This window comes from Phycodurus eques, chromosome 4 (assembly GCF_024500275.1).
Source record: "Phycodurus eques isolate BA_2022a chromosome 4, UOR_Pequ_1.1, whole genome shotgun sequence".
Taxonomy (NCBI): domain Eukaryota; kingdom Metazoa; phylum Chordata; class Actinopteri; order Syngnathiformes; family Syngnathidae; genus Phycodurus; species Phycodurus eques.
This window is the reverse complement of record NC_084528.1, coordinates 13,088,925-13,112,205: the sequence shown is the minus strand read 5'-3', so window position 1 is coordinate 13,112,205 and position 23,281 is coordinate 13,088,925. Positions and strand designations below refer to the sequence as shown.

The 23,281-nt window shown below is 40.8% G+C and overlaps 2 protein-coding genes across 8 annotated transcripts in view; both read left to right on the top strand.

Moving 5' to 3' along the window:
• Window positions 1-99: 99 nt before the first annotated feature.
• On the top strand, window positions 100-9,131 carry dbf4 (DBF4-CDC7 kinase regulatory subunit). Of its 4 annotated transcripts, none has more exons than XM_061674016.1 (13): window positions 100-173; window positions 745-879; window positions 1,015-1,163; window positions 2,524-2,727; window positions 2,842-2,892; window positions 2,970-3,039; window positions 4,539-4,615; window positions 4,702-4,747; window positions 4,830-4,875; window positions 4,944-5,069; window positions 5,943-6,054; window positions 7,572-7,687; window positions 7,804-9,127. In XM_061674016.1, the coding sequence occupies exons 2-13, from the start codon at window positions 780-782 to the stop codon at window positions 8,417-8,419; spliced, it is 1,713 nt and encodes a 570-aa protein (XP_061530000.1). In that variant the 5' UTR covers window positions 100-173; window positions 745-779; the 3' UTR covers window positions 8,420-9,127. The 4 variants fall into 4 exon arrangements, with proteins under 4 accessions (XP_061530000.1, XP_061529998.1, XP_061530002.1 ...); XM_061674014.1 differs by lacking the exon at window positions 100-173 and adding an exon at window positions 182-638 and having other exon boundaries at window positions 7,804-9,126; XM_061674018.1 differs by lacking the exons at window positions 100-173; window positions 4,944-5,069 and adding an exon at window positions 182-638 and having other exon boundaries at window positions 7,804-9,128.
• A 296-nt stretch (window positions 9,132-9,427) lies between these two features.
• Window positions 9,428-23,281, top strand: part of adam22 (ADAM metallopeptidase domain 22) — a 76,414-nt gene continuing 62,560 nt past the window's right edge. For all 4 annotated transcript variants that reach the window (XM_061674011.1, XM_061674010.1, XM_061674012.1 and 1 more), the window contains exons 1-3: window positions 9,428-9,725; window positions 9,923-10,092; window positions 16,177-16,253. In XM_061674011.1, the coding sequence (XP_061529995.1) occupies window positions 9,611-9,725; window positions 9,923-10,092; window positions 16,177-16,253 (362 nt within the window). In that variant the 5' untranslated portion in view covers window positions 9,428-9,610. The remainder of the gene's footprint in view (window positions 9,726-9,922; window positions 10,093-16,176; window positions 16,254-23,281) is intronic.

The window sequence follows — 23,281 nt, the reverse complement described above, 5'->3', positions numbered from 1 at the left end:
AAGAGATTTCGACGAAACACGTGTTTGCCCCACTGGTTCATTCCATAATGAAACGTTTCATAACATTAGTTTCTGTTTCGTACATTCACCAAAGTGAAAGTAACCCGTTTCACACAACGCATTATTACAGACATGTTACGCATACAGAAACTGACAACAATCCTTGCTAGTCGGTATGTCTTTGATGAATAAAGCTATTTAAATGTTTTACTTCTTTTTCATGCGGTGTCGAAACAGTATATCAGAACACCCTCGCTAATATACCTATTTCTGCTGTTGCATATGTCGATCGTCACGGAAATCCGCAACTCTGTTTACTTTGGAGGCATGGCGTAAAAACAGGGAGACAATAACGAACGAGATGCTAAGAATACGTTAGTAAAACTTAAACATAGCCATTTGAAAGTGATAGTACGAGGCCCGTGTTTTGAGTTCTCCGTCGTGGCAACTTGCTTGTCGTTTCCACTACATTGCGGGAATGGAAAGTTCTGTCAAACGTCGACGTTAAGACTTTAAGAACAGAGATGACCCAAACAATTACAAATGTCAATTACGGGTGCCACTCGACATAAAATGTTTTCATGCTGAAGTTAAGTCTCTTAATTTAAGTTTATCTTGAAGCGACCCGACCGATAACGGTAAGTCTATTACCGTCAGAGGGCAACATTTTCCCCTTCGAATGGTCAAAAAAAGATTTGAGTGTTTACACTGCTAGTTTGTAAATATTCCCATTTTGTTTACAAGCACACCCAGCGGTCACATGAGGACTTGGGCTCAGTATGTCGACACACAGAGGGCGAAAAATGTCTACTTGTTACCTGAAGGAGAATAAAATGAAGACAAAAGGCACGCAGAGGCAAGCTGGAGTCGTCTGGGACGGTAGTATTTTTAAAATTATGGTCATATAATTTCTCATCACATTGGTTGGACATGTTTGACAAAATACAGGTTCTGTGGGGTTGAAATACTTGAAAGCTCGCCTTTCTTCACCTTGCAACTGTGTTGTCTTTTTAGGAAAAGCTGGCAAAAATGGTGAAAAGAAGTCGTTCGTGAAGTCCCGTCAGGCACTGCTCAAGCCTTTTGCTGGGAAAGTCTTCTATCTCGACCTGCCGTCCAACAGAACAGCAGAGTCGTTGGAGAAAGATATAATAGACCTCGGAGGGGTGGGTCCTAAAGCAAGACGTGCCTGCCTTGCAGCATAACTCATAGAACCACATGTTTTATCTTAGCATCTCAGTACACAGTTAATTGAACTTGCCCTCTGCTGATTTCTGTTATCTTTAACAATGCTTCATAGGACTTTTAGTATTACAGATGACTTTGCTTGAGGAATCCATTGTAGAATTGCAGGCGAAAGCCGTAAGTAAGTCAAGCTATGAATGAAAGTAGTGTTTTTATTCAGGGGGTCCTTGGTTTACAAAAGTTCCGTTCCTATGGTGGCGATGTGATCGGATTTGTATGGAAGTCGGAATGCGTCCCACTCTGTCACTAACCTAGGCTAAGTGATAATTACAGTATCACTTCTAGGCAATAAATCAAAATTTTTGAATTTTGAAATTGAATTTAAAAAAAAAAAAAAAAAAAAAACAGGTACGACAATGACTAAGCATGCCCTCTTTTGTATCCTTACGCCGCTGGAAAAACTAGTTCGTTGCAACGTAGAATCTGTAAACTCGAAATGTCAAAAAAACCTAAAAACCTCATGGGCTTGTAAGTATCATACCCTGGACAGATTAAATGGGTGTCTTCTTACTGGAAAGGATTCAGGAAACTAACAGAAGTCGGAATTAAGTCAGGCCAAGATATACATTTTGAAAAAAGTAATTCATATTTTCACAGAAGTACCATGTTCCAAATTATTATTACTCTTTCCCAATACCAGCGTATGTTAATCCATTCATCCATCCATCCATCCATTTCTATAGCACTTGTCTTCATTAGGGTCGTGGGTGAGCTGGAACCTATCCCATGACACTTTATGCGAGAGGCTGGGTACATCATGAACTGGTCACCAGTCAATCGCAGTGCACATATGGACAAACAAGCATTCATACTCACGATTACATCTATGGACAATTTAGAGCTTTCAAGTAACCTAACATGATGTTTTTGGAATATGGGAGGAAGCCAATGGACCCCCAGAAATGTCAGGCAAGCACAGGGAGAACATGCAAACTCCACACAGGAAGGCTGGAGGCAGGTTTTGAACTGCTGCTGCCTATGAAAAACTCTTGTAGGTTTTGATTACAAAACAATTCAATGAAAAACAGTAAGTATGGCTGTAACTGAGCGTGCCTTCTTGTGCTGCATGAGGTATTATTACATCGCGTACCGTTTGTAAGGTGGAAATGGCAGTTAAAGACCCTCTGTATACATATTTGTGTTGTCCATTTGAATAAATAAGCGCCACACCTCAAATGTAGACCTTTTTCTCCCCTTGGGAAATAAAATAACACTTGTGCCACTCGTATGTCATGATTGACGTTTCCTCTAACATTTTAATATTTTCTTTTGTTGTCCCAGAGTGTTGAGAAGTTCTTCAGCAAAGATATCAAGTATCTTGTATCCAGCAAGAGGGAAACTAAATATGTGCAATGCCTCAGGCAAGACTCTCTACTCACCAGCCCGCAATCTGGACAGAGTTCACCTGGCCCTCGCTCAAATACACTCCAGAAGGACTGCGGTAGCGGCAACATGAAGAGAACGTCACAGGTTCAACCAGACACGGTGAGCTCGCTTGGATTGCTTCATTTGTGCTGATACAGTTTTTATTTAACTCGTTCTTCAGTTTAGCTCGCTTTGTTGCCCTTCATTTTTTTTCTTTTGGTTTTTGCTTTGCAGTGCGTCACAAGTCGTGGGAAGTCTTTAGTAGACAAGGCGGTGAAAAAAAAGGTTTGTTTGCCCTCCGCATTTATAACATCTGTAAAGAGTCATGTTATTTATTTTGCTGATAAAATCTCTGTTTTTAGGACATTTTGCAGATAAACAAGATTCTGTCAAAGGCTATGGAGTGGGGTGTGAAAATCTTTTACATTGACGGTGTGTACATATTGTAGATCATATGTAAATGTATATGTTGTACCAGTTATGCAGTGGAACCTTGAAAGTGATGTTTTATAATGCAGGTTGGCTTACAAGTTGTTTGAATCTAAAAACAATTGCAATGTTTTTATGAATATTTTAAGTTAACCACTAACAGGGGTGGCCAACCCGCGGCTCGCGAGCCTCAAGCGGCTCTTTAACTAGTTTCATGCGGCTCTTCAGGAGCTGTCACATGACATGCGTCAAAAATGCTTGGCTGGCGCTGTCATTCACTCCCCCTACAGCTAGATGGCACACTGACCATGTAAGCCTGTTTGAGTGACGTCAAACGAGCGACGAGAGAATCTTTGGTGTGACATCATTTGTGTTGTAAACAATTTCCGTCAAGTTACCTCTTGAAATGGCAGGGAAAAAAAGCACAGCCAAACGAAAATATGAAGGAAGAACACAGGACGTTTTTGCCAGAGTGGGAGAGTTTATATTTTTTTGTTAAACGTAATGGCAAGCCGATCTGCCTTATATGTCACGCAGCCTTAGCGCATTTCAAAGCTTCAAATCTTCAGCGTCCCTTCAGCTCACTCCACCCTAACATCGAACAGGAATTTCCAAAAGGGACTGAACTTCGCAAGAACAAGTGGGTCGCTTTGAAAAGCCAGGCAGAAAAGCAGGTGCAGTTTTTCCAAAAATTTCCGAAACACTCGGAGACCGTAACGCTTGCATCATATCAGCTGGCTTGGAACATAGCACGGGCTAAAAAGCCATACAACGAAGGGGACTTCATTAAAAAATGCCTCATTGGCGCCTTTGCAATCTTGGCTCCTGGAGACAACAAACTAAAACGGAGCGTATCAGACGTTCAACTGTCCCGCCACAGTGTTAAACGCAGAATATCGGATATTAATACAGCTGTTGAATCACAGTTGCACTCTGACCTTCAAGCATGTGAGTATTTTAGTGTGGCATTAGATGAGAGTTGTGACATACAAGACAAGCCTCAGTTGGCAATATTTGCACGGTCTGTGTCAAATGAATGTATGATCAAAGAAGATGATGTTCATGTGTATGATGTGGCTCTTTGCAGTAACAGAGAAAAAAAAGTGGCTCTTAGTCTCTGACTAGTTGGCCACCCCTGCACTATAATCAAACTAAAATACAAATAAAATGCTCACTATTTGAAGAAGCCTGACAGTAATGGAAAGGGAACAGGAAGGCGTTTGCAGAACAATAGTAGCACCTAGTAATGTTTTATAGGTATTGTTGGAATCATTAAAGCCTTTTGACAATTTATTGTATTGCTCATATTGTATTGACGTAGCAGCCAGACCCGTTCCTGTGTCGAAGTAAGTTCAATTTCTTGTTCTATTTGAGACATATTTTTCTCCAAACATTTTTGTTGAACTCCAAATTGTACCACTTTTGGCCCGTTTGACTTTGGAGCTTCCACGGTATCATTGTGCTGTGCATGAGCTAATGGTCAGTTTGCGCTGCATGTGCAGATGTGTTGGTGTATATCGAGAAGAAGAAAAAGACCATTGCAGGCCAGTGTCCAATCCCTACTGCAACCAAAGCAACTGTAAGTTCACACATTCAACACTTCAATATCCATATAAACATTCACATATTTGATATTTTACTACTTTTTTCCCCCATGTACTGTAGGTCAAAGACTCATCCACAGCAAAGCTCACTTGTCGGAAAGCCGAAGGTGAATGACTTGTGCAGTAGCTGTCCTATTTTGTGCAATCATTTGACGTGTGTATATGTCCTAACAGTTAGTTTTTCCGCAGGAGGGCAGATCCGTAAACCTTTCATCAAGATTGAAGATTCAAGCAGGTTAGAGAGAGTAAAATTTACCATTTAAAAATGCACATTTTGAAAGTGTTGACATTTTTTATCCTCAGACATTACTGTCCGATATACCTCACCATGACAAACATGCCCGAGTTGAACCTAAAGACGCTTGCTCCTCATAGTCCCTTCTTAGTTGATGATAAATACCCTGCTGGTGACAAACAGCAAGGGAAGAGGTATGGCAGCTTTTTTTACTTATTAAATAAGGATGATACACAATGTAAATACCAGTCCTTTACCAAACATTCCTGTATTTGTTTTACTTCCTACAATGGAGACTTTGAAATTCAGTTTGAAAAAAACATAGGTAGTGTGGCTAAAATGAAATCTCAGATATTTTTTCCACCAAAATCAGATTTTCCCAATTATTAACTTAGATCAACTTTCATACAAATAATAGAAAGAAATGTTTTGTTTTTTTCCCCTGATAATGTGAAAATAAGTGTGTCCTTTTGGGAAAGAAATGTCTCTTTTGTCAAAACATGTATGTAAACACAATCCTAAATAAATTAACATTTTAAATGTTCAATAATTTAACATCATAAAATGAGGCATCAAATTGCATGGCTTGGTTGGTCCATGTCTTGTCGATGAGAGACCGCACCCGCTGCAGCTCTCGCACGGTCTTTTCTCACTTAGCGTTGTGCAGGTGAGGCAAGGCGACCTTAGCATAATATTAGCGGCTTGGAAGCGAATACCTTGGGTGAAAAGTTCCCAACATGCTGATGAGTGACTCATTTTCCAACATATAAGTGGGCACCATGTGTTTGGCAGTGTTAAGCGCGATTGCCTCTGTGATTGCTTTCCACTGGGCGCCTTTCTTGTCATATGGACAACAATGTGAAAACGATTCCGCTCATGTTTTCTGTTTCTTAGCGGGACTTAAATTCACTGGTCACTCGATAGGTTGGAAAAGTCGCAGCGTTGGAAACATTGACGGCTTTTGTCAAATGGCTTCTCACTGTCCGCAGCCATGTTTGTTGGGGGAAATAAAATATAATCGATTTATCGCCAAGCACTAATGGTTGGGATGTTTTATCCTCTTAAAGTGTCAAAGCCTCAGCTTGTGAAGGACAAGCTGCTGGTCGAAGGAAGACCAAAGACAAGAAACGAAGCGGCTACTGCGAGTGCTGTTTGGCAAGATATGAAAACCTAATGACAGTAAGTCTTCATTTTTGTCACCACTCTCAGATGTTTATCGGCAGCAACACTGGAACCTCTGAGATCAATCACAACTGGTTCAGATTAGAATTTGTTCAAATATTCCAAATAACATATTGACAGTCTTGACTGTTATACAGGTGTAAAAGAAAAAAAGGTTAAGACAATAACATAAGTCTGAGACACATGGACAAAATTGTTGGCACCATTCTGTTGAATAATTGAAAAAAAAAAAAAACAAGGGTCACTGAACTAACTTAAAAGTAACGAAACTTGATATTGCTAGAAATACATTTTGATCAGCCAAAACGCTTCTGGGAGAATGTAATTTGGACTCTGTCCGAAGTCACATCTGCCCTATGTTTTGTTGAGGCGAAATTGAAACATATAAAGAAAAACACTACCTACCGTAAAACACAGATGAAGCTCTATGATCTGGGGCTGCTTTGTGCATCGGGCACATGGTGTGCGGAATCTGTGCAGAGAAATCTGTGCAAAGAAACCTTAAGACTATCAAGGCATTCTGCAGTGCATGAAAGGTGTTGCCCAGTGTCGGGAAGCTTGGTCTCAGACAGCAGGTCATGGGTTCTCTCAACGGGAGAACGACCGAAACCACACAGCTAACACCCAAGAATGGCTAAGAACAAAACATTGCACTATTCTGAATAACTCTGATCCAAGTGCTATTGAACATCTGTGGAAGGAACTGAAACATACATAGTCTGGAGAAAGACCCCTTCGAACCTGAGACATCTGGAGCTGTTTGCTTTCAAAGGTTGGACCAAAATACCTGTTGACAGGTACAAAGGTCTCAGTGAGAGTTACACAAATCGCAGTTACACAGATTGCAGTGATTGACTCAAAAGGTTATGCAACTTGATATCAGTTTGAAGGTACCATCATTTTTGTGCATGCCAGTTTCATGAGTTTTGAAAAATAATTCTGGTAGACCACAAAAATAGAGGAACGCATGATTTTTAAACCCACACAGTCAAAAAGTGTGGTAAAACCATGCAATGTGAGGATGGTATCAATTGATACCGTTCATGTGTTCTGGCTTACTTTAAAGAACCACTCATGAGGTGTCCACCCTTCATCAAACCAAATCAAGATTAGACTGGAGAGGCCGTAATCTTTTTTATTTCTTTCACTTTCATTCTGACAGGTCGCAGGAAATTTATTTTCCTGTAGTTGTTTTTAGTGTTAACATGCCTAAGTTCACATTTATGAATAGTGAAACATACCCATCTTTTCGTATTCCGACCTTGCCGAACTGTCATTGCTTTTTGACCTTCTCAGGTCAATATAATTGTTCAATATAATTTTTAAAATTGTCTTTGGCCAGTTTGTGTATTTCCTGGTAATATTTCATGTTGTTAGATTACGCAGATAATGAAATGGAATCCTTCAGAGCATCAGTTTGAATTCAAATCCCTGTGTCTAACACTTACTTTAATATCCCTAACATTTACTCAAAACTGCACTGGTAATGTCAATTGGTACTTTATTTAATCCAGCACCTGCAAAGTGAACGTCACCAGGCTTTCTCAAAGAGTGATGCTTATCAAGTGGTGAACCAACTGGTTTCAACGCTACACTCCAGCTTCATCCATTTCAACACTTTTATTAAAAGGTATAATTCCTGGAATATTTTTCAATTCATTTGATACTGTTGCTGAAAGAGTAAAAACCTATTCACACTTTTTACAACCTTCTACTCATTGATTTATTTATTTTTGTTCCCGTCAGGCCAAAGTGCAGCGTTTCATCTGTTCAACTTGACATTGGACAATTTGAAGGAAGTAATCTCAGAGCCACAGAGATTGTTAAAAAGGAACAGCACCAGCCTGCTGACTGCCCTATGGAAACTTTTTCTTTTCAAGTTACTTCAGGCCCTCAGTCTGCTCCCCTGCTTCACAGTGAGAGCAGGACTTGCCTGACTGTCTCACACAGGTCAAAGTTTAGACCTATCTCACTTAAACTGCCGTGCACACTCAACTTATTGACGTCCTCCCCTCAGAAAGCTGCTCAGGATACTGCACCCTCTAGCGGTGAAAGCACGGCCCAAAGCCACCTATTCATTCCTCAGGTCAACCTTGATGTGCAAGTACCTCACGCACGCACACACACACACACACACACACACACACACAGTGATCAGGAGCCACGGTACGAGTCATACTATGGAAGCCCCAGTGTTGCCACAAATCAACAAGAGACTGACAAGAACAAGGAGCCACCCAGGAAAGCTGGTGGAAACGTCTCAGAGGCAGACGGAGAGTCTCTTTCTTCACTGAGCTGCTTTCCATCCAAGACCGTGAGGAGGAAGGTCAGCGCTTATAAACGCCAAAGATGGAAACTATAGACGCTACATGTGAAGAGCATGTAACACAGAATGTGAACCTAGATGCCACATGATGTAGAATATGTAACACCAAACGACGCTTGTGACAAATTCTCTGCAAACGCTCTGCCAACTTTTTCACTCAACTGATAAAATGGATGTGTAATTCTGACAGATTTGATTACTGGATGGAAGCAACGTATGACAAAGCACAACAAAATTACAGACAGTTTGCATGACACCAGGGAATAATCATTCATACAATTTAATGGTCCTCTTTTTTTTCTTCTGTAGAGCAAGGGTAGTGAACCTACTGCCCGTGAGCAATTTAATGCATGCAACGCTAAACAAACACAACCTCAGAACTGTTATAAAAAGTTCAAAAACAATTAACCCACAAATGCTCAGCATATATAGCTTTTTCATGAATGGAGCTTGGCCCTCAGAGAAGTGCAATGGCCCATTGTATGCAAAAAAATTGTCAATAATCTGACAAAAAATGAGCATCACATTTCATATTCTTTAGCAATTACTTGGAAATAATCTAGTCTGGATAAGGGTAGGTGTTGGTTAAAATGGATGAAAACAGAAATATTGATGTGACTGAAATTTGAACACATTAAAGCGTAAAATATTGTCTTATTTCCCCAGTGAAAAAAAAGATGCGATACTTAATAAACATGCACATGAAAATTCCCCCGTGTGCTGTGATTTATGGCGCCCCTGCAGATGACTGCGTGAATGATGAGGACAGGAGCCGGAGAGACTGTGCTCCTTGCGGGGTCTCATCAGCCAGGGCCGCGGAGGTGCTTCGGTTCGGATGTCTGTCGGAAGGGCAGCTTCCCTCCATGCCGCCCCTCCACGCCTCACGCTCAGTCATGTTTATGTATGAGTCGTTTCTGCAGTGATCCGCTGGATATTGATGTGTTTTAGGAGGTGTCCCCTGTCCTGCGCCCCCCCCCCTCCTCCACCCCCCCCCATTACTCTCCTCCCCTACCCACCTCGCCCCCCACTCCTCGCCGCTGAAGAACCGCCGTGTCTCGGTGCGCTCAGACGCGGTCGGCGTTCAGTCTCGTCCGGACCCCAGATGGCCTCCGATCACAGGAACTGCACGAAGCCCACCAGCAACCCCGGCTCCATCGTCCCCTAGCGAAGCCCGTCGTGGATTACCGCATTGTTTTGCCATTCCCATCCAGAGACGTCGCGAGGAAGATGATGATGATGATGATGATGAAGATGATGATGCGCGCACCATGGTGGATTTCCCTTTTGTGCGTCTGTGGTTTGATGCACGTCGGTCACCAGAGCAACCCCCATTCCCAGAATGGTAATCCATCATAATATTATTATTAGTATCACGATTTAAGTAGCGTTTATTTAGTTATATTCTATCCTATACCATTGCTGCTCTACGTTCGTACCGGGAATTGGCAAATGAAAGCAATGGGCATTTTCATATGGGGGTGGATGTGTCTTTTTGTCCTCAACAATAATAAAATGGGTGGTCTCCCCTCCCCGGTGCAGGTGACGCCTCGTCGAACGTCAATACGCCTCGTAAGGGAGGCGGCACGTTGGGCAAGAAGAAGCAGCAGGACGCGGTGCCCGTCCGCCTGCTCTACAGCAGACACAACCATAGCATGATCGGCCACCATGAGCTCAGCACACGTGTCATAGGCAGCCCCGAATCCGCACAGGTACACGCCGCGCTTCGGTTTTTGGAGTAGTGGTGGTGGTGGCGGCGGAAGTTTGTTTCTAGGTTCGCATCTCCCTGGAGTCCTCTGGTGGGGAAGAAACACGGGAGAAAAATATCAACAAAACATCTGGATGAAGCAACGTGATGCTCATCGGTACTTGCGGGCAAAACACAAATCTACATTTTCATGTTTAGATTTTTAAGAGGACGAATAACGATAACAAACAAAATCATCAGTCATATCGTCATTACTAATACATTATAACACACACACACACACACACATATATATATATACACACATGTATATTTTAGATTTTCAGATTTTTCTGTTCCTCAAATTATGCATAGCCGATATAAACGCTGACCATTGGGTCTTAACACGAAAGCATCAGACGAAACAACAACAACAACAACAACAACAACAACAACATGATATACTTCCACATGCATTCAAATGCCACAAGTTGCTATTGTACCCCTGCTCCACTAGGGGTCGTAACACTTGGACAAATAAATACATAAGGCATCCTGTGTATGGTATACTGTATCAGTGTCATTCATTTAAGAGTTGAAGAAGGTACAGTTGACGATGTTTTTCTTCTCGCCGTCATAATGAATGCATGCATTGTCATAACCGGCTGACTCTATTATGTGTTGTTGATTTTCACACTGAAATGGAAGGACTAATAACACATTTCTTCAATAAAATGAACTAAGTACAGCAAATACAAAAAAACTAACAAAATAGACTGAGAATTCTGAGTTGTTAAATTATATTAGCAAAGATATATCGGAACTAATATGAACAACTTTGACACCCCTTCGCTGTCTTGTTTTAAAAGATGAATATCTCACCGCTTGTTTTGACTCGCACACCTACTTGCTCAACTGGCAAAGCTGCTGAATAAACCATGTAATTGGCTGAGTCGTATCACGTGGGAGGACTTAGAATGCACATGATTGATTGGTCTCTGCATTTGCTGTGTGCACACATTTGCCACAGTAATAACTTAGAGTATGCTAATATCATAAAAAGCTAATAATAGGCCTTTGTGCATTAAAAAAAAAAAGAAAAAGTCCAGGTCCGGATCCTGACTGGAGTCAGCATGTGACTAGAGTTTCTAGTAACCAGTGTGATGCAGTCACCACCATTATGGCTGTAACTGATTCAATCTCGTGATACACTATGTCTCATTGGTCTATTTCAAACGAAAAAAAAATCACTTAGCATTATCCGCACATGGCATGTGTAATTTAATGTGTGTGGGGCCCGATGTGAAACATTTATGTTTCATATATATCACATATGAGTTTGATATAACCTTTGCATGTTTTATTGCTTTTAGACAGCGCAGTACCCTGGGTTTCTGTTACTTTCTCATTCTCTGCATGCACCCATTCCCATAAAGCTCAGTTTGAGTGCAGCTGGACGAAGCGAATTGTGTCAGAATGTTGTGGAAATGAGAGGGGTGTATATCTTTATTTTCCTGTCTCTCTCACTTCTCTATAACGAAGGTGACTTTTTTTTTTTTTTTTTTGCATGCGCTTCCCCTGCGCTTGCAGGGGTAACAACTCGTGACGACTTGCACCTTTTCCTCTCTTTGCAAAGATTTCTTTCTTTCTTGTAATAAAAACCCACAAAGACAAGATTGCTTCCTTACTTATTTTGTCAGATAAAGATTCGCCAAAACCGGCTCAGAGAGTGTAGCGGGCTACAGATGGTAGCAGTTAAGTTAAGATACCCTTTGTGTCTCACACCTCAGACAATGTAGCAGTAGCCATCTGCCAAATAGAAACCCAAACTTTCTAAAATCAATCATGTATTCCTGGAGCATTGACCGTGTGTAAACTTTATTTAAAATAATGAAAGAGAACTGAATTTACAACAACAAATGTCCATCAAAAAACCATTTGCCAAGAAATTGTGTGTCTGAGCCTTTTACACGGAACCCCAAAAAAGGGGGATATTGCGCGTTTCACACAGCGACACAACATGCCAAAATCACATAATTAGATGACGTCAGTACTAACATGGTGCAACGTATGAAATAGTGGTCGGACAGAAACAATTGCTTTTTTTTAACACAACAGGGCTGGAGAAATTAGTGTCAGGTGTTACATTTATAGTCTTGGTGTTTTTTTTCTTCTTGCGTTTTTAATTTGACCTATACCTTGATTTTATTGTTTGATTGTACGTTGTATGTCTGTGCTTTGAAAGGTGCCATTAAATAAAATTCATTATTCTTATTATTATTATGACACATATGCACAGGTATCTCCTCCCGGCGCTGTTACGAAAGGCGAAGCATTGCCTGGTGGACTTGGTCAAGCTATTTCGCGTGGATCCCATTTATACAGAAATTGACTAGAAAATAGATTAGTGATGGTTGTAGACGCCTTAGGAGAGTTGCCAGTCATCTGCCACGTCACATGAATCGAGTTTGATCACTTATTAGCTGTTTTTAGTGCCACAAGTCTAAAAACAAACCTGTCCGGTGGTTTTGAAAGGATGTCAAGCATGCAGCATGTTATTTATAGACTCACTGGGCTATTTTTAAGTCAAAGATGCAAACATCAACACCGCCAGCGGAGGAGTAGCACAAAGTGTTGTGTTTGGTGTAAAAACAAAGCTCTCAAATGAAACTAGCCTGTGCGGGTATTTGCCCACTGTATGTGTCTGCACTTGTGTCTGCACTTGGACAATGTGGAATGGAAAGTCATCTCTGCCGTAACTCGCAAATCAAGGAGGGAAGAGTTAGTAGATTACACAGCACACAATCACCGCTATCTCCTCACATCAGGCGTTTCATATTGCAGATTAGATTAGATGATATACATATACATACAGTATACATTTTACCCGCTCATATATACATTGAGTAGAGCAGCCACGCTTACAAACAATAGAGGCTGTGCTCCTCGGGGAGCAGGTGCTATACGGTCACCCTTGGGTGAGCACAGGGGTACCTCCTCAAACGAACACCGTCGCCTCCCCCACGTTGTGGTCATGTAGCATCCACGTTGTAATGAAGGTAGCGCGCGCCACGAGGGTGGAAGGAGGGGGAGGGGTCCGCCAGAATGACTGTCGGCGGGTTCTCATTGACCCTGAGGGGTGTGGAATGAATGAATGAATGAATCAAGCCGCGTGCACCATCTGTGTCCAACCCTCAATAGGAATGAGTATCCAGCTCGAGTCACATCAATCAAACTCATGCAACCACAGTAATGCATGTCTGTGTTATACACCAACGACTGTATAGTCTGAAGAACGTTCATTCAAGCCTAAAATTAATCATATCCCGGTGACATTATTAGAGAAGAGACGTTAGTATGATGTAAGCAGACTCCTTTAAAGCAGAAAAAGCGTGGTGTCCGAGTACTTTTGTCCAGGGAGTGTTTCAGTGTCATAATAGTAAGAGATGGCCAGTTGTTACGGTAAATGATCGACCAGAAGTGTTGCTTCTGCGAAGCCATGTTACTGGTATTATTTTGAGTTTGGAAGGTTTCTACTTCCTCTTTCAGTTCCCCTGATTAGACTCTCAGCTGGCTTGACCAATTTATAAGGACTTTAATTTTTATCTTCTGTGACTGGTGTCATGCATTTGAGTCCGTTTGTTTTTCCCATTTCCATTTGCCACTTTTGTTCGTTATTTGCTTCCAAACGATATGTTGTCAACAAATAAAAGTGATTGTAAAAAAAAAAAAAAAAAAAAAAAAAGACTTGCTTAATTTACATTGTTGAGCCGAAACAGCCAGTTTTCAGAATTTTGTTTGATTTTACTAAAAAACCCAGTAATTAGTAGAAGACTGACATGATTAGAATAGAAAAGAATAGAGTAGAAGGCCTTTTATTGTTACTAGACACACATAAAATGCAATATATATATATATATATATATATATATAAACATACACACAAACACACACAGCAGCTGAAATAAGTATTTAACACGTCACCATTTTTCTCACTAAGTATATTTCCGAAGGTGCTATTGACATGAAAATTTCACCAGATGTTGGGAACAACCCAGGTAATTCATACATACAAGGAAAGTAGAACAAATAAGATCAGAAATTAAGTTATGTATACAGTGGGTACGGAGATTATTCAGACTGCCTTAAAATTTTCAGACTTTGTTATATTGCAGCCATTTGCTAAAATCATTCAAATTCATTTCCCCCCCCATTAATTTACACACAGCACCCCATATTGATGGAAAAAAACCGGAATTGTTGAACTTTTTGCAGATTTATTAAAAAAGAAAAACTGAAATATCACACAGCCATAAGTATTCAGACACTTTGCTCAGTATTTAGTAGAAGCACCCTTTTGGGCAAATACAGCCATGAGTCTTTTTGGGAATGATGCAACAGGTTTTTCACACCTGGATTTGGGGATCCTCTCCCATTCCTCCTTGCAGATCCTCTCCAGTTCTGTCAGGTTGGATAGTGAACGTTGGTGGGCAGCCATTTTCAGGCCAAAAAGGTTCTATCTTGGTCTCATCAGACCAGAGAATCTTATTTCTCACCATCTTGGAGTCCTTCAGGTGTTCTTTAGCACTGGGGAAAGGCTTCCGTCGGGCCACTCTGCCATAAAGCCCCGACTGGTGGAGGGCTGCAGTGATGGTTAACTTTCTAGAACGTTCTCCCATCTCCGGACTACATCTCTGGAGCTCAGCCACAGTGATCTTTGGGATCTTCTTGACCTCTCTCACCAATTTCTCAGTGTGGCCTGACGGCCAGCTCTGGGAAGGGTTCTGGTCGTCTTCCATTTCAGGATTATGGAGGCCACAGGGCTCTTAGGAACCTTAAGTGCATCAGAATTTTTTTTTTGTAACCTTGGCCAGATCTGTGCCTTGCCACAATTCTGTCTCTGAGGTCTTCAGGCAGTTCCTTTGACCTCATGTTTCTCATTTGCTCTGACATGCACTGTGAGCTGTAAGGTCTTACATAAACAGGTGTGTGGCTTTCCGAATCAAGTCCAATCAGTATAATCAAACACAGCTGGACTCCAATGAAGGTTTAGAATCATCTTAAGGATGATCAGAAGAAATGGACAGCACCCGAGTTCAAAATATGAGTGTCACAGCAAAGGGTCTGACTACTTATGGCTGTGTGATATTTCATCCATCCATCCATCTATTTTCTGAGCCGCTTCTCCTCGTGCTGGAGCCTTTCCCAGCTAACATCAGGCAGGAGGCAGGGTACACCCTGACCCTGTTGCCAGCCAATCGCAGGGCACATACAAACAAACAACCATTAACACTCACATTCACACCTACGGGCAATTTAGAGTCATCAATTAACCTACCATGCGTATTTTTGGGATGTGGGAGGAAACCGGAGTGCCCGGAGAAAACCCACGCAAGCACGGGGAGAACATGCAAACTCCACACAGGCGGGGCCGGGGATTGAACCCCGATCCTCAGAATTGTGAGGCAGACGCTCTAACCAGTCGTCCACCGTGCCGCCTGTGATATTTCAGTTATTCTTTTTTAATAAATCTGCAACAACAATTGTGTTTGTTCTCTGTCAATATGGGGGTGCTGTGTGTACATTAATGAGGAAAAAAAAAGTTCACAAATGGCTGCAATCTAACAAAGAGTGAAACATTTAAGGGGGTCTGAAAACGTTCCGTACCCACTGTATATATATATATATATATACGTGTGTGTGTTTGTGTATTTTTAAAGCTATTTACAACCAAAGACAGTTTTCCCAAGGTATTTTGTATTAATAATTTGCAATGCAGCATATTAGCTACAATTTGAATAAGTGTTGATTGCCTTTTTTGTATGATTTCCCACTAAATTCTCCTGACATTGTGTTGGTCTTGTGTGTGGCTACAACATGGCTCAAAACCATCGCATTTCCATAATTTTCAACACCAGCAACAACGTAGATGAGCTGATGTCTCAATGAACATGGATGTCCTAATAAGGAGTCATTTTGTCGCTGGCGACAGCCTGCAGTCATCCATCCATGTCGATTTGTCCAATGCATGCAGGTCATTACGTGCTTTCCGATATATGAATATGCTAATAGCTTTAACTGATCTGTCCTTTCTTACGTCCTCTTTCAGGTGAACCATGTGGCCCAGGCCAGCTTTCAAGTGGAGGCTTTTGGCAGGAAGTTCACCTTGGACGTGGAGCTCAATCAGTGAGTTGTTCTTGCTGTCTGCACTTAGATGCTGCTGTAAATCCTCTCTTGCTTCCTTGTTCCTTGTCCTGCTGTGTGCAACCAAAAGTGTCAAGTCAGTCATTTGTTAATGCAATTCCTTTTAGCATTCACTGAAGAGTCAAATATGTGATGCTGGTGCTTATTTAGCTACTAGAGAGTCATTTTCTGGTGCCTCTACAGGATGTACAGTTTGTGGGTACGTACAGTATGTTTGTTATGGGAGCGATTCAGAGGCTCCATCATTATAGTACACGATTTACGGTAAAGGCTTAAGTGCTGCGCTGTCAGACACTAATATTGATCACCACTAATAGAAAGTGAGCAACTCACTTTCCGCTTTACTCTTGACTTCCCTCTCTCATTCTTTCACATCCCTCTCTTGTACACAAAGCATGATACACTCGCTCAGCTCCTCAGAAGAGGTTATGTTTTCCTCACTGACTGTTTGTTAAGCCTCTATTTCAGAGAGATCCCATATTCAGTGCCATTACCACAGAGATTCAGAGAATCTAAATAATTAGCGTCAGTGTCTGGTGTGATGTGTAAAATATTTTTGGGCCAGCGACAATTGCACAACAGGGCCAGGAGAAGTGAGTCTCAGTGTTAAAGTCCCCCACAACATATACTGTAATTTCTTTTCTATAATGCATTTTCACAACTGATGACTGAACAACAACCATGAATGGTTGTTTATCCATATGTGCCCAGGGATTGGCTGGCGACCAGTTCAGGGTGTAGCCCGCCTCTCGCCCGAAAATGGCTGGGATAGGCTCCAGCACGCCCGCGACCCTAGTGAGGATAAGCGGAACGGAAGATGAATGACTTACTGTTTTGAACATATGGATAGAAGCAAAATCATGCATTGTAAAAATGCATTATACATGGGTAGAAGGGTTTTCCAGAATTTTGAGGTCAACTTTGGGGGTGCATATTATACATGGGTGCGCATTACACACGAGAAATTACGGTATTCTTTTGTTTCTAAATACATTAAATATGTTTGAATATAAGTGCTGAAAACATGTGCAAAGACGTAGAACAATATGATACTGAATTGTCTGTCTAATCTCTTTTCAAGGAGCCATATTTTGCCAAGCCAGCTTTTTCTATTATTTGGTATGTAATATTGTCTCCATGGTGCCTCAGTAAACATGTGAAATATAAATTAAAATCGTCCACACATTCCTGAGTTCCAGACGTTTTTCTGCAGAGAGGCCTGAAATCAGGTCATTCGAATTTCACAAGCTTATCTACGTCACTGACGAAGATCTCCGCCTGCTGAGCCAGTGCTGTCGACATAAGAAACACGTTTGGTGGTAGGTGTCAGAGGGGTCTTTTCTGGACACCTGTATGACAAAAGCAAGGTGTTTTCTGAAGTGAAATTGACACTTTTATACTAAGTCCATGCTAGAGAGTCACTCTATGGAGGTTTAAATAGGCAAAACCTTCATGTAAAAATTCAAGTTCAATGTTCAATTTGATGCTAATCCTAGTGGAGGTTTCTCTCACGTCTGTCTGTAGTCTGGTATTAGAAAAACACTAAAAGTAAAAAGGTGTTGTTTTTGTCTTGTCCAATTCATACATACAATAGCCACTGGAAGTCACCATGAAATAAGCATTAAAAGCAGAAAGACGAGTGTCCAAGTTTTGTCCAAAGAATTTCATGATAAGTGTTATGGTAGTTGGAGACTTTGGAGGTTCTACTGTATCTGCTTTGCATACAGTCAATCCCGCAGCTCATTGTGTGATACAGTATTTTGTGTCTGTTTTGTTGGCACGTTTAAAATCAAAGTATGAACTTGCAGACACAAATATACACACGCTGTTCATGAGTGCAGAGTCCGATGACATGGTGAGCATCCTTCTCGAGCATAATCCTCTGCACTCACAATATCATCTTGAAAGGAAGCACACAAGTGGAAATCCCATTTCAAGATGACCGGAGAAGGGAATTAGCCTCCAACCAGTCACTCTGTGCCACTTTAAGGTGTTTGGCCGTGAATACCAATAGACTCAGCAGCCAGCCAAATGCGCTGCACCATGGAACCAAAGTTGGAACAAAGAACGGAACTCTTGCTTCTTCCATTAGTTTTGTGTTGGCCTCTTCTTATTCCTCATGTCATTTTCAGACATCATACAATCGCTTTCATTTCATAAATCATTAATTCATCGTAAACGATAAAAACAAATGACCTGCAGAATATTTCCACTTCATTCCTGCATTGTTGTTATTGGTCGTATCTTCAATAATTTGTTTACAACATTTTTGTTGTAAACAAATTGGTTAACAAGCAGCACCGTGGTGTAGTGATTAGCATGTCTGCCTCAAACTCCAGTGTGGCGTTTGCGTGTTCTTCTTGTGCTTGTGATGGTTTTCTCCAGTGCTCCGGCTTCGTCCTGCTTCCCAAAAACATGCATGTTACGTTCATTGAAGACTCCAAATCACAGGGGGAGGTCAGATCCTGCCTACCACATCACTTTATGTGGCCCCCTAAAGCAAGACATCTATGTCTCATTCATGTTTTTGCTCAAATCTGTATCAAATTTTCACATTTTCTTCCCTTTTAACAATTGAGCAATAATTGAACGAACAATTTTATTTGACTTCATACATGCAAATCAGTTGCCATTCGGCGAAATTCGCCGCTTTGAACCCAAAATAGATCATTTAAGTGAATCGCACAGATCCGATGAGTTTTTCCCGGACGGGGGCGGGCCGCCGTCACTGTCGCTGTCGTTACTCCTTGAACGTTGGCAGCTAGGTCCATTCCACACATCCACCCTCCACACATAGATGTCATTTCTGAATATTACTCCGTGGCGGACTAATATGCAAAAGCGCATCGGCCTGAGGTTCCGCCTGTGCGCTCGGGACCTGCTTTGGCGTCACAGGAGTTGATGACACCAGAAAAAACACTTACACCGCTTCAGCTGTTTAGAAGTAACGGTGCTTTTACTCCGTTTCAATGATCAAAATGTCGCTCGCTACTTTGATTTATCCATTATTGCTTATTTATCAACTATTTCGTGCGCAAAACTTGGAGTTCCGCATTGGGCGCTGTTTGCGCCAATCCAGTTTAAGCCCTACTGACGTTTAAATCTAGTTCACCAATCAAATGACACAAGAAAGTCACAACCTCACACGGTGTCTTCCATTGGGCTGCCCTGGCATAGGTAGTAACACTAGATAAGCCAGCCCGGCTAATTGTCGTGCCTACGTGGCGGCCATTTTTGGAAGAGCGTCATTACTCTGAAGGCAACGGCGCGCTACTCGTGTTTACATTTAGACGAACAAAAACAGCAGCTTTCATATATTGTAGTATTTGTCTGGCGTTATCTGACAAATGTGGATATTTCACCCCACTTATAACTAGAGAAAATGCCTAGCAGTAAAAAAAAAAAAAAAAAACGTTTTATTTTGTTATTTATATTTTATTGATGTTCATGCTGTGGTTAACAAAATCAGAAGTTACTCACTATTTACTTAGTACTTGAGTAATTATTGTACTGCGTACTTTTTACTCATACTCAAGTAATGTTTTGGAGGACTACTTTTTAGTTTTACTTGAGTCACATTATCGTCAAGTAACAGTACAATATTTGGTTACTCTTCTCACCTCTGGAACGGACATCCTCTATTGCTACTCTTACGTTTAAGCAACAATTTTTGCTCATCAGATCAGGCACTGTCGTATTTGTTGCACTGGTCTTTTGCATTTTCGTGTTGAGTTTGTGGTCCCAGCGGCACCGCGAAGCACACGTAACATTGGCGACAAGAGCTGATCCGTTAGTACATCTTGTATTTATTAGGAAACGCGCCTACAATTAATTTACGGATCTTAATGTTAAATGTATTAAGCGACGGAGTGATGTTAGGGGTTATGTCACAACACAGAATGAACTAACTTCAGATTCAGAAATGGCCCAAAAAAAAAAAAAAAAACTTAATAATTTCCTGGAGGATGCATTTGGGATTAGCCTTTGAAGTTGGTTATCGTAAAAAATTACGTGAAACAGACAGTGATTTTAGTCAATTATTTTGGGTTTAGTGACACTAGTACGCAGTCATAGCCATGAATGTAATTGTACTAGTAAAATACAATTGTACAAATAATTTAATGTAACACACACACATGTATGTATGTATATATATATATATATATATATATATATATATATATATATATATACACACACACACACACACGCACACAATAAACCGGAGGAGGAAACCAATACGTTTGTAGTTCTGAGTTGTCTAGAATGAATAATATACTACATAGACTCGTTGAGCTAACATATATAGTGGGTTATGGAAGTATGTGCTAAAGGAATGGTTCTATAGAGTATGTGGTGGCACAGTTTGAAGTAGTGCACCAGTGCTGTTTTGGCTCAGAGGTTGTGATTGTGATTGACACCACCCTTGTGTGTCCCACTTCGAGTCCCACTTTCTCATCCCTCATGAGGGACACTTTTTGACTTTCGCTGCCTGAATGTGTTCCGCTCACACACTCCTTCAAGAACTGATTCCCTGGTTCAAAGCCAGGAAGGATGTTTTGTTTTTAAAACAGAAAACTGTTGTTTTTTTGTTCACCAGAGTGGGCTGCAGCAGAGCTGAATTTTTTTTTGTGCCCGTCAGTAAAAACATCTCTCATTCATTCTTGTTGAAAGTGTGCGCCCTTGTGTTTCTTTGTGTCACTGTATGGACTAGTGGTGTCACAATACCAAAATTCTGACTTCGATAATATACATGCATAAAGTACCTCAATACCGGTCCTGAAATGATACCAGAGCAAAAATCCAAAACATCAGTAAAAGCTGTGGAATGAAAACTGACAAAACAACTTCAAGTACCTTTGTATTTATTTCTACTAATGCAAAACATTACATTAGTCATTTTGAAAAAATGCATTACCATATATATTATGACAAATGTGTATTTGTATGTATATACGATTGTACATCTATATACAGTATATGTATGATATATACAGTCATGGGGAAAAACAATATTAGACCACCCTTGTTTCTGCAATTTCTTGTTCATTATAATACATGGCACCACTAAAGACATTTTTGCTGAAGAATACAAAAGCTTAATTGTATTATTAAACATAATTCTGGTTATTATCAAGGAAACCATGGAAAATGGCTAGAGCTAGCTATCAGCTCCTATATTATATTAAACTCTTTATTTATTTTCATTGTCATCATTGTATTTGTCCAAACAAAGGTACCTTGAGTGGCACCTGGCATTAGAAATGAACAAGAAACTGAAGAAATATTTTTTTCCCCACGACTAAATTATTGATTACTATTTCTATCTTTATACACACTTATACTTAATACTGCTTTGGAGCTTTTTATTCAAGCTTTTAGTGCGCAGTATTCTTGTATTTGACTGAATTAGATTTTTCCCCGTGTTAACAATACATTACGACTCAGTGCAGTGCTGTTTTTCATTGAGTATGCAGCCACGACACTCAAAAAGTGGACTTTTTTAATAAGTGGCTTTTCCTTGGATTTTTGTTCTTCTCGAGTTCCCCGATTTCCGGAGTGGTCTCCGAAGATGAGTGTAGCCTGTATCTGATTTGGGGCGCTCCGAGCAGCGCTTTAGAGCGGCGTGCACCCATCATAAGTCGTCCCATGCTATCGATGCAATCGATCTCCTGCTGCTCACGCTGACTCTCGTGTGCATCGAAGGCTGAAGGCTTCTTTATACTTGGCGCGGGCGGCGACCGCGCTGACGTCACCGCGGCCATTTTGCCTTTATACTCAAGTATACGTTTTGAAAATGTACTGCAGTTCTCCTCCAAGTAGGGGGTCTTTGTCTCCTCCAAGTGTCGTCTTTGTCTCTGTCCTACTTCTTCATCTCACCATTTGCATTCATTGGACAAGAGCGAGCAGAAGAGCTGCGCACAGTATTGGGGGTTGATCCTTTTTTTTTTTTTTTTTGTTAATCACCCTCAACCAAACATGCACACATCTCCTCCCTCCATTCATCGCTATAGCCCTGCACCCCGCCCCACCTGCTCATGGTGAATAATAAATAAGATTAAAGAGGAGTGTGCACATGTCGGCTTATTTTGGGAAGAAAACACTGATGCGCTGTGCTGTTACATACTGTACGTCTGTCTGGTAAACACAAGCTCATATAAAACCATTGTAATAATATCGAAAACCATATAGTAATCATTGGGAAAAAAACAGAATGAGTGGTTGGACCAGGGTTATAATTTTATAAGCTATAATTATCTTCATTTGTATCCTAATCCTCACACCAGAAGAGAATTTGGGTGATTTGATTTGGAAATTAGATTTTTTTATTTTATTTTTAAATTATTTTAAAATTATTACAAATCAAATGTAGGAACAAGGTACAGCAGCAAAAACTAACATAAATTAATAGATAATATAACAATGAAGAGCATCTTTTATAGAAATCAAATTATTCCTACCTATTACTGTATTGTTTAGATATATATTATTAGTGTTTATATATGTATATATGATTATTAGTCCAAATATAAATGCATACCCTAATCATTTCCATTCATTTAAGGTTATTTGGGTCATAGTTGAACCATTGACCCTAATGAAACTGCAGTGTTGGTGCTTTTCAAGCATGACAATGTTGGATACTCACTTTTAGTAAGAAACATGATGAATGCAACTTGAATGTTGTGGCGTAAACTGACTAGAGAGTGGCCAAACTGCCATTGTAGCATTTGACAAGCCGAAGCTGACTTCCCCGCACCTCCGGTTTCTACTACAAAATGCACAATCAATAATAATTCAATGGACGCAGGAATCATTGCATCATCATGGAAGATAACCACAATCCCACCATCATGAGTTGTTGAAAGGATTCAAAGTATTTGGGCCTTCAAGTACTCGACTGAGTTGCAGGGGTGGAAATTAAACCTCAGAGGAACTTTTATAAAAACGTTGAACCCACAAATGCTCATTCCATACATGGTAATAATAAACCTTTGTTCCAATGTTGC